Below are 14,444 nucleotides of genomic sequence, written 5' to 3' on the forward strand. Positions count from 1 at the left end.
AATGTGAAATGATTTGCTATAAAGTCATGTGACATCAGCTATGGCCGAGATCAGTCTGATAATTTGTATAGACATTGTTATAAGTGACCAGTTCCGTTAGTATAGAAAGTCCCTGGTTTATATTACATATGTAGCAATGTCTTGGATAAGTTCAAAAATATTTTTTGGCTGATAAAAGCTAAATGCATTTAAATAATTTTTTTTTCACAAATCTATTGTGTTGGCCTGTAACAGAAACTTAACATTATAATTCCACCTTATGTAATAATGCTGTATTTTGATTGGATGAGAAACATGGTATTTTTCACCATTTTCTATATATTGAGATTTTCTTTTCTCTGCCGGGGTATTTGCCATTAGGGAATTCCATGTACCGGGGTATTTGCTAGCAAATACCATGGCAGATGGGAAATACCCTAGCAAATACCATGGCAAATGGGGAATACCATGTCTAAAAATAACCCAATGAATTATTTCTATTCTAATATGACAAATTCATGGTCATTCTAAATATATGGTTCCAGATGAAATGTTTAGGATAAAAAGCATCATTATTGAATTTGAACCGAATGAAGTAAAAATTCCGGGAATGACGTCATAAATAAAACTCAGCGGAAACGAATTGTCAACCGGTCACATAAAACTGGAATCCACTTGTATTACGCTTCACTGAAACTGATGAACAAAGTGTAGTAGTCCACCGAGAACCAGCTTAATATCATAAAAAGGGAGATATTTATACAGTCAGTGACTGTACATAAAAAAAAATGATAAGAAATGATTATACGGTCAATGTAATTTCACTGCACAAATAGCACAGCTGCAGTGTATACAAAAATTATACATTCAAGTCGAAATTTCATATGATACCTGATTATAATAAACTTTCTGAGGTGGAACATTCTGTGGAATTAAACAATTATATCATGCTTACAATGGGTATTTGCCAAAAATACCGGTTTCGAGGTAATCAAATTTCCCTCGCCTAACGGCTCTGGAAATTTGTACCTCTCAACCGGTATTTTTGGCAAATACCCCTTGTAAGCATGATATATTTGTATAAAAATCAACTTAAAATATTTATGGTTTGGTTATAGAATTATTTCCCTAAATTAAGGATAATTTTTGCCTATCGTCCTACTTTCTTCAACATTGAGGCAAGTATATATCCAATAATTATGTCAGGCACAACATTGTATTTCACAAATAGTTTATTTAATTAAAAAGAATCAGTCGCCATGCAATAACTTAATTCAGAAAAGTCAAAACATTAGAATATAACTTAAAACAATCCCAGAAATTATTTTCTAAGTGTAACATTCAATATAGAACTCATCCCCTTGTTTATATATAATCTTACTCATTGGAAAATTTCAGTAGTGTTTTGAAGAATTGTGCATGATTTTGAATGATTTATTGTTGAAATGGTGTTGATTTCAATACAATTATTTATTTATCACTGGATTATTTCTGAAAAATCTACCTAAATGAACATATTTACAACAAATTGCTAAAAAAAATCCTACTTATAGACAAGCTCTATATTAAAATGACTGTATCAGCTTGGCACAACAAATCATTTATATAATTTATCAGACTTGTCCCGAAAATATGACCATTTTGGAAGCCCTGACCTGTACCTGTAGGTCATTACAGACCCTTTTATAAATGGAACACTTCAACACCTAGAACCTCACCTTTTTGAAAAATTCTTCAGTTCCTTTTCTAGTCATATATATATTATATATATAAACTATGACTGTACATTTATATCAAGCATAAATATAAGAAGTGTACATCATAATAGGTTAATGGACATCCTTCATACTTTTTAGGAAGGTGGTAAATTCTCCAGTGTATTAATAATCCATATCTGGACTTTGTCACACATTATTAATCATCAATGAGGAAATGGTCAGGCTATTGTATATTGATATTGTATAGATCTAAGAAATTATCTCATAGTCTATTTTGATCAAGACAATATGTAACCTTTTTACATTGAATATATAAAGACAATCTTTTTATATTCTTCCTATTTCATTTAGAATCAGTTTATGTCTCCCCCCTTTCCCCCCTTTATTCTCATATTGATTAATGATAATATACATGTACTTAAATATATATATATATATCCAAATTAAAAAAAAGTCTAAAATAAACAATTTAAGATGCATGGGCTCGATAATGTGTATCACATTAAGTCAAATTTAAGTGCGTAATATAGTTTAGGCACCATCTAACATGTCTAATTAACCATCAAGGTGTCCTTCTAAAACTTCTGATGGTCATTTAACCTAATAGAAACATAAATATAGATATAAATAGATAGCAAACTTATATAGATTTTTATGGTCTCTTTGATTTCATTTAATAGGTTTAAAATAAATGTTAGCCATTGTTTTTACCTGTTTAATAGTGAGTTTTTGTGGACCTAATCAGTCAATCTAATGGTGTACAGTTGTTTCATTTTCAGTGAAGACATTCTTTTTATAACTGAACACACCTAATTCATGCATAACCTAGAGTTGTCTCATTGGTACTCATACCACATCTTCTTATATCTTTAACATATCTCTAACCATTTGGTTAAATTGAAGGTCACATGAATATAGATGTATCGTACAATTAATGCGCTTTTAAATTTCACCCTGCTAAGCTGAACAATTTCTATGTAAGAGTTATCTCCCTATTCACTGTTTATCAAGTGTGTGCATCTCCTTTGTTCCTAAAAATTTTATCAACAAAATTCTTTTTCTAAATTGTTCCTTACATCCTCAGAAATTTTTGGCTAATTTGGATCGAAGCGATCTGATGAAATTTTATAGAGTTATCTACCTTTACCAAATAAAGTTGTCTTTTCGTCGAGCCTGTAACTTTTGTTGCAGAAAGCTCGACATAGGGATAGTGATCTGGCGGCGGCGGAGTTAGCTAACTTCTTAAAAGCTTTATATTTTAGAAGGTGGAAGACCTGGATGCTTCATACTTTGTATATAGATGCCTCATGTTACGAACTTTCCGTCAGTCACATGTCCAATGTCCTTGACCTCATTTTCATGGTTCAGTGACCACTTGAAAAAAAAGTTCAATTTTTTTGTAATGTTGAATTCTCTCTTATTATAAGTAATAGGATAACTATATTTGATATGTGCGTACCTTGCAAGGTCCTCATGTCTGTCAGACAGTTTTCACTTGACCTCGACCATATTTCATGGATCAGTGAACAAGGTTAAGTTTTGGTGGTCAAGTCCATATCTCAGATACTATAAGCAATAGGGCTAGTATATTCGGTGTATGGAAGGACTGTAAGGTGTACATGTTCAACTGGCAGGTGTCATCTGACCTTGACCTCATTTTCATGGTTCAGTGGTTATAGTTAAATTTTTGTGTTTTGGTCTGTTTTTCTCATACTATATGCAATAGGTCTACTATATTTGTTGTATGGAATGATTGTAAGGTGTATATGTCTAGCGGGCAGATGTCATGTGACCTTGACCTCATTTTCCTGGTTCAGTGGTCAAAGTTAAGTTTTTGAGTTTCGGTCTTTTTATCTAATACTATATGCCATAGGTCAACTATTTTTGGTGTATGGAAATATTTTATGATCTTTATGTCAGTCGCGCAGGTTTTATTTGACCGTGACCTCATTTTCACGGTTCATTGCACAGTGTTAAGTTTTTGTGTTTTGGTCTATTTTTCTTAAACTATAAGTAATAGGTCAACTATATATGTTGTATAGAAGCATTGTTAGCTGTACATGTCTGCCTGGCATGGTTCATCTGACCTTAACCTCATTTTCAAGGTTCATTGGTCTTTGTTTAGTTATCTTGGTTAATGTTGAGTTTATGTGACAGTTGTTATAAAGCTTAGCTTTATACTTAGGACTATCAACATAATATCAATGATTAGTATAGAAGGCGAGACATTTCAGCGTGTGCACTCTTGTTTTTTTTTTGCTCATAAACCGTAAACCGTATTACCCTGGAATCTTTTTATTTGAAGCACCTAGGTTCTGACTTAGAAAATGAGGCCAAGGTCAAGTTCTAAATTTTGACTTTTCCTTGGTTTTGCATTTTCTCCAACAATTTTAAAGATACATGTATATAGAACAAGTGCAATGTTTGCTTTATATGTAATGAAGATATATATGTTACAATGATCTGAAACAATCTAATGGCATCTTATAGGAGTAATTGCCCCTGAAATGTACAAGTTTTATGTCATAGATTACTACAACATATTCCTTGTGTCTGAGGAACCTTTAGGACATAGATGCATCATAAAACTGTTTTTTTTTTCAAAAGTGATTATTTTCGAAGGGTTAAATATTTCGTGGTGGTGTCTTGCCATGGCTTTGTTTGGACTTGTTTGTATGCTTTTTGGTCTTGAGTGTTTCTCCCTAATATGTTATTAACTGCAATTGCATTCAGGTATGGCAGATCAAATTTATTCTTTCATAGTGTGTTGATTTACGTTTTTTGATTGAGTTAAGCCTTCCAATTGATATTTTATCGTGTGGTTTTCTATGTGGTGATGTTATGCTATTGTTTCAGAAAAAGGGAGAAGGTTTGGTATCATTAAAACGTTTAATCCTGCTGCAAATGTTTGCACCTGTCCTAAGTCAGGAATCTGATGTACAGTAGTTGTCGTTTGTTTATGTAATTTTTACGTGTTTCTCGTTTCTCGTTTTTTATATAGATTAGACTGTTTGTTTTACCATTTGAATGATTTTACACTAGTAATTTTGGGGCCCTTTATAGCATTTTGTTCTGTGTGAACCAAGGCTCCGTGTTGAAGGCTGTACATTGACCTATAATGGTTTACTTTTATAAAATGTTGTTTGGATCGAGAGTTGTCTTATTGGCACTCACACCACATCTTCCTATATCTATATAAGAAAAAAATTTGTGTCTTTAATAGCCAATATGACATAAATGCACTGCAATAATCTTGGTGTTCTTAAAAGCCTATAGAACATAGATTTGATAGTTAATGGACAGTAGTCTTGGTATCTTTATTAGCTGTATGGACATATAATATGTCATAGATGTTCTCTAATGTATTCTTTGTGTCTTTTAAAGACAGTCTTTATGAGTTAAGCTGCCATTACATGTATATACATGCAGAATGTCCTGAATAAATAAACAACAATCATCTCTTATATTTAATGCAATTGTTCCAATGATTTAGATATATATCAAAATAAGGAGATGTGGTATGATTGCCAATGAGACAACTATGTTTATGGTAATGAATACAGATAATGGTTTTGTGCTATTATACAGAATGTACAATAGACAGTAATTTACAGTAAATTTTATGGTGCAGCTTAAGTTTGTAAGTGAAGTTTTCCAGACAGGGTTGGCAAAGTATTACCCACCCGGGAATTCCCGGGCGGGAAAACCCGGGTTTTCCCGGGCTGGGCAATACTCCCAGAAATGGGTAATAGTGGGCATTACTGGGCAATATGATTTTTTAAGCTTATTTTAACACAAAATAGTAAAGACTTGTTATAGTTTCATAGTATAACAGCTAAATATATACTTTTTATACAGATAACCATTGACAGTAATTTCTAGAAAATTCAATTTCATTCTCTTCTCTATTAATTTTATATGTAGGCAGAATACAAGATTTGCACATTTAAAGATACCTTTTTTTCAAATTACCAAGTATTGTTTCAATAATCCAAACTTTGAAAAATGCATTTTATTGCAGTGTTTAAGTTGAATTGTTAATTTTAATTGTTATACATTCATATTGCTAAATAAACACCCTACAGGCAAATGACAGGGTCATGCCATTAACACTTATAAAATTGAAAGGACTGATTATTGTTACATAAACAAATCTGTGTTCTAATTTGAATAATTACTTATTAATTAGTGACAGTACATATACATTATTTAAATGTGATGTTTCTTTAATACATGTAATTGTTAATTCTTAATAGGAGCTATATTCATTTGAAAAAAAAAATATTCATTTGCTTTCTATTTACAGTTTGCCAATCTAGACAAATGCTAAACAAACAAAATAGGGTATAAATATCTTATTAAATGTATTGCATTTGTGTTTATCACTGAATCCTCTTTAAAATTCAGACAAATATTTTATATTACCCAGTATTGCCCAGTATTACCCACTAAAACCCAGTAAAACCCGGGTTTTCCCAGTATTTCCCACTGGGCTGGGCAATACTCATAAAACCCGGGTTTTTGCCAACCCTGTTTCCAGATGCTTTATAAATATGCTAGCTACTAGTATTTAAAACACTTAAGTAGGGTTTTGGAATTTTGGAAAGGTTTGGGATATAAATATATTTCAAATATGAAAATGAAGATAATTATAACTGACTGACTCAATCAAATTTATTTGTAATTAAGTAAGCAATCCACCTCATAACGGCTGACTCGGGTTTTTAAGACACTTTGTAAGTTTAATGTATATAAAAACTATTAAACAATTGATTTCAAATATTAAAAGTAAGCAATCAAAAATATATTTTACACTAAAAATTAAAAATATTCTAAATGAAATTGATGTAGACATTTTGTCAGCTATCTTGTTTAAATTAGTTTGCTTATTTTCCTATTGACCCGTTTGTATAACTGATATTGACAAAATAATGGTTACTCATCTGATTTGTATCACATTTGTACAGGTGATACCTAACAATTCAATATTGATATGTATGTGTAACACATGTCACAATTATTTATTAAAAAATGCAGAAGAAATCCAAAGGAATAAATAAGATGATGTAAATGTCTCCACGTCTGTCTGTATCCTACAATTTTAAATGACTGATCTCATTTCTGTTTCTTGTTCAATGCCAGTCGTCTTGGCAACAAAATATTGATTGGTGAAGTCCAAACCGAGCTTTCATTCTCTCTAGAATTTTATTGATGCCGATTCTATAGATTTTTTTTCTACAACTGACTGCATGTATAAATATTAGATTTTTACCATGAATAAAGTGCATGTATTATTTCTGAAATATGAATTTGTGCAAATGTACTTTTGAAGCGTTTTTACAAGCATGCTTTAATTTAGAAATCCAATAGAACTATTCTTTGACTTAATTTACATTGTGTTCGAAGCAATGCTAATTCAGAAATTCAGTTCTATGTAGAGTTAAACTACGAACATTCTTTTCTAATTGTAAATGCCTCAACAACCTTGTGTGGATAGGCATGGGCCTTTTAAGTAGTGATAAGAAAGGCAATAAAAAATGTATGGAGTTTTCTTTAATAAAAACCTCTTATATAAAAAGGAAATATAGCTAAATTTTTTGGGATGATGGGTAGTAAGCACTATAATTTATGACTGGGGATAGTACCTAGCAACTAACTAGCAGAAGAACAGCAGTACACTTTTTTTTCTGCCTGGTATTTCTTGTCATTATTTATTCTTGTGCATTCCCACAATATTCACTGTGTTCATAAACATAACTAACTAAAAGGGTTTTTGTAGATGATCAATGATAGTGTTAAGTGACTTTATACATAGAAATTATGTATGCCCGAAAATTATAGCATAGATTTTTGTTACATGTGAATGTATATTTTAAGTTTCTGTAAGAACTATTTCTGCAAAATCTTCTTTGAATGATTGAAGATTTTTTTTTAATAAAGTTAGCTAGAAACAGAACATTCATAAAATATGTGAAAGCGCATAATAGTACACTAAAAAAAATGCTGCTAACATTAAATACAGTATAAAAATGTTAGCCTAAAGTACTTATGTAAATCTGATACAATTAATTTTGACATTTTGCCTTTAAACTTTTAAGCTGGTACATGTAGTACACGAACGCAGTAAACATACTAATAAAGTATAAAGCTCTAGGAAATGTTATCAACATTCACACAAAAGATGTCATAATGGAAATATGTACAAGTTAAGATAACTCCAGGCATAAAAAAAACAGAGACTATTAATTAAAGGAGATGTAGTTTAAAGTAAAAAGCCACAGCAAACCAGTAACATAAAACACCTAAATATATCAATGGTGAAACAGTCTGTTTCTCTACAAATTTAAAAATAAACAAAACTTTTATTTTTACAACTGTTATCCTAATACTAGCAAGTTAAAGGTTTTGTTTTATTAATGTTTGCTCAAGCATTGTAATTATGATTGACATATGAAAAAAATATAAAAAGGTGGAGTTAATCTCGTATACATTAAATTTGAATTTGATTGGACATTATCAAATAATCAAATTTACCTATATACAGGTTTAACTCCGCCAACTTATATTGATTGCAGATGTCAATCTTAATTACAATGCTTGAGCAAACTTTAATACAAAGTAAGCAAGCAAACCAAACCTTTAATTTGCTAGCATTATCATGACAGCTGTAATACTTGTTTATAGACCTTATGGAAAGAACTGAATTTAAACTGACAAACTTAGTTTCATACTGATAGAAACAAATTCTCTGTGCCATACTGTGGATTCATTTTTTTTGTGGGTAACAATTTTCGTGTATTAATGAAAATTTGCATGTTTGTGGATATATACAATTTCGTGGTTTTGGAAGGTATACATTCACGACTTAAGAAAATTTGTAAATTTTTTGATTATTTAAATTCGTGGATCATCTGTACCCACAAAATCCAAAAAAATTGGTATCCAACGAATATAAATGAATCCACAGTATTTGCAAGTGACATGATAGTCTTGTTAGAGTCAATTTTTTTCTACTAGTAGATGGTAAATATTTGTAAAAAATCTTAGTTTATTAAATCACATGTAAGTTGTACTTCTAAAACCTCTGAGGTAAAGGAATGCTAATAAGATGTTAAAAAGACAATTCATCAAGAGTTAAAGCAAGATAAAGGAATCTGAGGTTTATTCAGGGGGGAGGGGCCCCCTCTTTTGTGGAAAAAATTTGGTAAATTATATATGGAATTACTGATGCATGACATGAGAGCCTCTCTTAGGCAGTCTGTGGGTAAATTTGATTATTTGATAATGTTCAATCAAATTAAATTTCTCTTAATGAAAAATTCTGGATCGTCCACTGGGAATATATTAGATTGATTGATGGTGGTTTAATGTAGCATCAGATTAATCTTGGTATGTTGTGTGAGAATAAAATTTTTCATTTTTGTACAATCAAAACTAACATGCAAGGCCCATACATAACATTGATAAAATTATTGTTTAAATCAATTTTATACAACATTTCATACCACATCTTCCTATATCTATTATATAAGGCCAAATAAAAAAATGTGCAGGGGTTTCATTATCTTTCATGTTGACTGGTACTTTCCACCTTTCTAGGTGGTACTTTTCAATTTTTCCATGAATATCTTATATGTATAGATTATCAGGTTTTCTACACATTGATATCGTAAAATATCATCCACGAGCCACAATGTGAACCTTTTTGGCGAGTGAGCGTAGCGAACGAGCTAAAAAGTTTCACATTGTGTCAAGCGGCTGATATTTTATGATATCTATACGAAGAAAACCTGATTATCTTTTTATCGTTCCATTACTGGTTGTTTCTTTCTCCTTAAGACAGTTTTACGCTTGACAAAAGCAAGCTTGATAACGTCTCCTCTCGCATTGTGACGTCGCTGATAACCTCTCCTCTCACATTGTGACGTCGCTGATAATGCCTGGTCTCGTTTTGAAGTCTTGATACGAAAATTACGGAGCAACAGAGCAGGGTAATATAGGCGGAGGGAAGGATGATAAAAAAAATTCTACACTTAGTACCGGGTACAGCCTCCTAATAAATGGCCTGTATGTGTGGTTCCAGTTACCTACCTATCCTACTTTAGTCGTAAAAATAGCCTACCCTAAAGATTTTTTTGTCATTTTCCATGAAGCACTGTTAAAGTCAGAATGTTGCTCCTATAGACTCAATGAAAAAAAATAACATAAAATTAAAAAAAATCCCTACCTACCTATCCTAATTTTTTTAGACGTAACTGGAACCACACATACTATTTTATTTGGCCTAAGGAAACCATTATTTTACAACAATCAAACTTCTAAACTTAAAAACAGATACTGTTGATTGATTATTTTTCTCTGAATATGAATTTTCATTGATTTCGTTCAATTGTAGGAAACCTATGAATTTAAATGTTCAACAAAGTATACTTTTTGATATAGGTTTTAATTTTTTATCCAGACTATAACAAAGTCATGAAAGAACAAATCCACAAAATATAATTAAAATGAATTCAACAAAAATTGTACTCAGGAAAATAAAAGAATTAGGTTTACACTGAGGTTAGAGTTTGTATCACTATGATCTGATACAAATCTTTTATATTTTTCATGTCTGGGCTTGTTGTCAATAACTAAACAGTATATGTTTTTCTTATTGTTGAAGGCAATCATGTTGCCTATAATTTCTTACATCAATATCATTTGAACTTAGGTGGATAGTTGCCTCATTCACAAACATACCACCCTCTTAATTTTAACTTTGTTTTTTTATGAACTCTCCTCTATTTTTCAGCTGGATAATGCAGATGAGCAAGCAGCACAAGTACGAAGAGAACTTGATGGAAGATTGCAATTAGTAGAACAAATGTCAAGGGTATGTTAGAATTAAAAAGTATACAATGACGTCCTAAGTTGTCTCATTGGCACTCATACCTCATCTTCTTATATCTATCTGAAATGAAATTACCTGGTAAACAAAAAGATAAAATGGATAACTTATATCACTTTCCTTATAAGTAATGGAATTATTGAAGGCAAAGCTGTATGCAAACCAGACAGTTAATAAAAAGGACACACCAAACATTGTAATAGAAATTAAGTGAGGTTTCTTTCATGATGAAATACACTGAGGCTGTAAAATGAAAGTTTTGTTTGAAAACTCAGCTCAATGAAGTATGGAAAAATAGGTCACTTGACCTACATTTTATGAATGAATGGTTCTTAAGTAAGATTGCAAATAACTGATTAATGATATAAAACAACATAAACAGCTCATTTTTTACAGCAACGTAAGCATCCAAAGTTTGTTGTAAAAGAAATGGAGAGCATGTATGTTGATGAATTAAAGGCAGCCATAAATCTTTTGATGGCAAATTTGGAGAGTTTACCTGTATCTAAAGGGAGTACTGATTCGAGGCTGACAAAATTTACTGGTAAACGAATCAACAGGTATTACAATTTTTTAGCATCTGAGTCATGACAATATTATTTGTGCATTTTGAGATATTTACTATTTCTTCCTTTATTGATACAGTATAAATGTTGTTGCTTTTACATAATCAAAATTAATTTTTCAACAAGGATATTCTAACCATTTATGTTTGATCAGTTTATTGAAATAACACTTAGACTATTTACTGCAGTGTAAAATGAATAAATATTTGATATAAAGATCAATACTGAAGAAAGTACAATATAGCAATACTTTTAATTGTAAAACACACTGCAACATACTGGATACTTGTTAACTTCTCAAGTAATTGACTCAGCCCACATGTGTAATAGCCATTGATAATAGAAAAGATTGGAAAAGTTATTCAATGATAAGATATCAATTCAATATATCAAATTCCATTATGAGGTAGCAACCCCAGCAAAAGACAATGAAACTAAAATATCTAGAATCTGCAAATGAACATTTCTCAAAAATACCATTATTGCATAATACATATCTAGAACATGGTGGTTTACAAAATAGGAAAAAAGTGAAATATCTTAAGGTAGCACAATACAAAGATTTTTCATCCCAATCAGACAACTTTAAACTGATGTAATTCCACTATATTGTGATGTCCATACTTGAATGAATTTAGCTTCTTTGTTATTCATAGCATCCCAAAATATTTTATAGATTCTTGCACAACACAGTTTGACCTCCAGAACTGTATCTCAGATTTTTCCTATTGTATTTCATTTTCTCATAAATCTTCAATGAAGTTTGCAACATCAATTCATAAGAGATCACTAAATTCAGTTGGGTATAAAATTTGTTCTATTGATGTTTTTGGAAATCTGAGACACTGTTTTGGAGGTCTAGCTGTGTTGTACAAGAATCTATAAAATATTTTGAGATGTTATGAAGAACAAGATGCTAAATTCATTCAAGTGTGGACATCACAATATTGCAACTAATTACGTAACAATTGATTATGTAATAATTATATCATAATGAAATTATCACAATTTGAAAGATTAATCTTTCTTCTTTCTTATGGTACCTCATTTATAAAATATAAAGAAGGATGAAATGAATTACATCAGTTTAAAGTTGTCTGATTGGGAGTGAAAAAATCTTTGTATTGTGCTACCTTAAGTGCTTCCTCATGTTTTTATACGACCGCAAAAAAAAATTTGCGTCATATAATGGTATCATGTCGTCTTCTGCGTTGTCGTCGTCGTCTGCTTCATCCGAAGACTCATTAAGTTTCCAGACAATAACTTTAGATTTGGTAAATGGATCTCTATAAATTTTTACCAGAAGGTTTAATACCACTAAAGGAAGATTGGGATTGGTTTTGGGGGTTATGGTCCCAATGGTTTAGGAATAAGGGGCCAAAAAGGGCCCCAAATTAGCATTTTTGTAGTTTTCAAACAATAACTTGTGTTTAAGTGTATGAATCTCTCTGATATTATCCCACAAGTTTCCATACCATGAAAGATGGTTAGTTATGACTTCGGGGGTTATGGCTCAAACTGTTTTGGAATTTATCAATTAGGGGCAAAAAAAAGGGGGAAATTAGGGACAAAAAAAAGAAGGGAAAAACTAGGTTTTCCGGACAATAACTTTAGATTTAGTGAATGGATCACTATAAATTTTTACCAGAAGGTTCAATATCACTAAAGGAAGGTTGGGAATAATTTTGGGGGTTATGGTCCAAATAGTTTAGGAATGAGGGGCCCAAAAGAAGCCCAAAATAAGCATTTTTGTAGTTTTCAAACAATAACTTGTGTTTTAGTGGATGAATCTCTCTGAAATTATACCACAGTTTTCCATACCATTAAGGGATGGTTAGTAATGACTTTGGGGGATTATTGCCCAAAATGTTTTGGAATTTTGGGCAAATTAAAGGGGGGAAACAAGGTTTTTCTGGGCAATGGACAATTAAGACAATTTAAAAGCAGTGTAAGGGAAGTAATTAAAACACAGTTAACATTCAATGCTTGGTATGTTCGGATTTACCTCATTTTACACTATTTGTAAATAATGTTTAAAGAAATATCAATTTTGGACTTATTGAAAAAAAAAATTTTTTTCCTCAAGTTTCTCAAATTCCAAATTTTTGAAAAGTTTGAAGAAGAAATCTTTAATTGCACAATATTGCATAATAGATTTGTAAGAATTTGGCATTTGTTTAGTGTCAGAAACTCATATTATGTCAAGAATTTGATCACAATCCAAATTCATAACTGTACCAAGCTTGAATGTTGTGTCTATATTTGCCACAACTGTTCAGGGTTTGACCTCTGTGGTCGTATAAAGCTGTGCCCTGCAGTGCACATGGTTAGATTTTAGTTTCTCTTTGACAAAGTAAACACAGCTTAATTAAGATGTGCTGGTTCCAACTGCAGCATCAATAATGTATTAGTTTGTAATAGGGAACCACTTATGATTTGAATTTTCCATCAAATTGATTTGACAAAATTACCTACCCGCAAGATAGTTATGATAATTTGTTGTGTATGCATTTTTGTTTAAGTCCACCATTCATTCATTCATTCAGTCACGTCTCAGTCATTACAGCTGAACGGACGTGCTTGGCCAGCTCTCTTTTACCCGCTATCTTCGATGAGGGTTTACAGTTAGATGATCAACGACTTACTACTTTAGATGACAGAAACCAATCCAACGCCGTACAGTAAACGCAATTGTTGAGCCATCTCCCGCGTTAACATGCACTCCAAAACCCATTGTATCATGGAGGAGTGTTATGCCGATTAACGTCCGAGGGCTGTATCCTAGGTGTTAGATGATTGACCTTCATTTCACTGCCTCACGGCTTTGGTCCTGATAAAGCTTCCTGTCATCTTTAGAACTACGTCCACGACTCATCTACCAGTACTCCATCATTGAGGTTAGCGGGCTGCCAAGCTGACCAAACTGGCCCTGAAAGCAGCCGTTGTGAAGAATATCACACCAAATTAGTAAACAAACCAAACCAAAACAGCTCACAAAACCAAGATGGCGACTTCCAAAATGGTGACCACCACTCGTTCCTGACCGATGGCAAAAATTATTGAAACACTCACCATACGCCTTCGGGCACCGAGCCGACCATGTGAGGGCTGTATGGCCAGTCAAGGTCGTTAAACACTTCCATTTGTTGTTTGAGTCCACTTGGTCATTTGTATTTGATATGCAGTTGTATTTGAATTGACACATCTCATTTCCATGGAGGTTATTTGCTCTGCTTCCTCAGACATTCTTATTTCATTTTTTTTTCATTTACTTAAAATATTTTGCATATT

General features: G+C 31.9%; 1 protein-coding gene across 8 annotated transcripts in view; it reads left to right on the forward strand.

Annotated features, from left to right (window-relative positions):
* LOC143045747 (calcium-dependent secretion activator 1-like) overlaps window positions 1-14,444 on the forward strand; it is a 64,222-nt gene that overhangs the window by 5,644 nt on the left and 44,134 nt on the right. For all 8 annotated transcript variants that reach the window (XM_076218490.1, XM_076218468.1, XM_076218476.1 and 5 more), the window contains exons 2-3: window positions 10,492-10,572; window positions 10,984-11,147. In XM_076218490.1, coding sequence (XP_076074605.1) covers window positions 10,492-10,572; window positions 10,984-11,147 — 245 coding nt within the window. The remainder of the gene's footprint in view (window positions 1-10,491; window positions 10,573-10,983; window positions 11,148-14,444) is intronic.

This window comes from Mytilus galloprovincialis, chromosome 1 (assembly GCF_965363235.1).
Source record: "Mytilus galloprovincialis chromosome 1, xbMytGall1.hap1.1, whole genome shotgun sequence".
In the NCBI taxonomy this organism is placed as follows: Eukaryota; Metazoa; Mollusca; class Bivalvia; order Mytilida; family Mytilidae; genus Mytilus; species Mytilus galloprovincialis.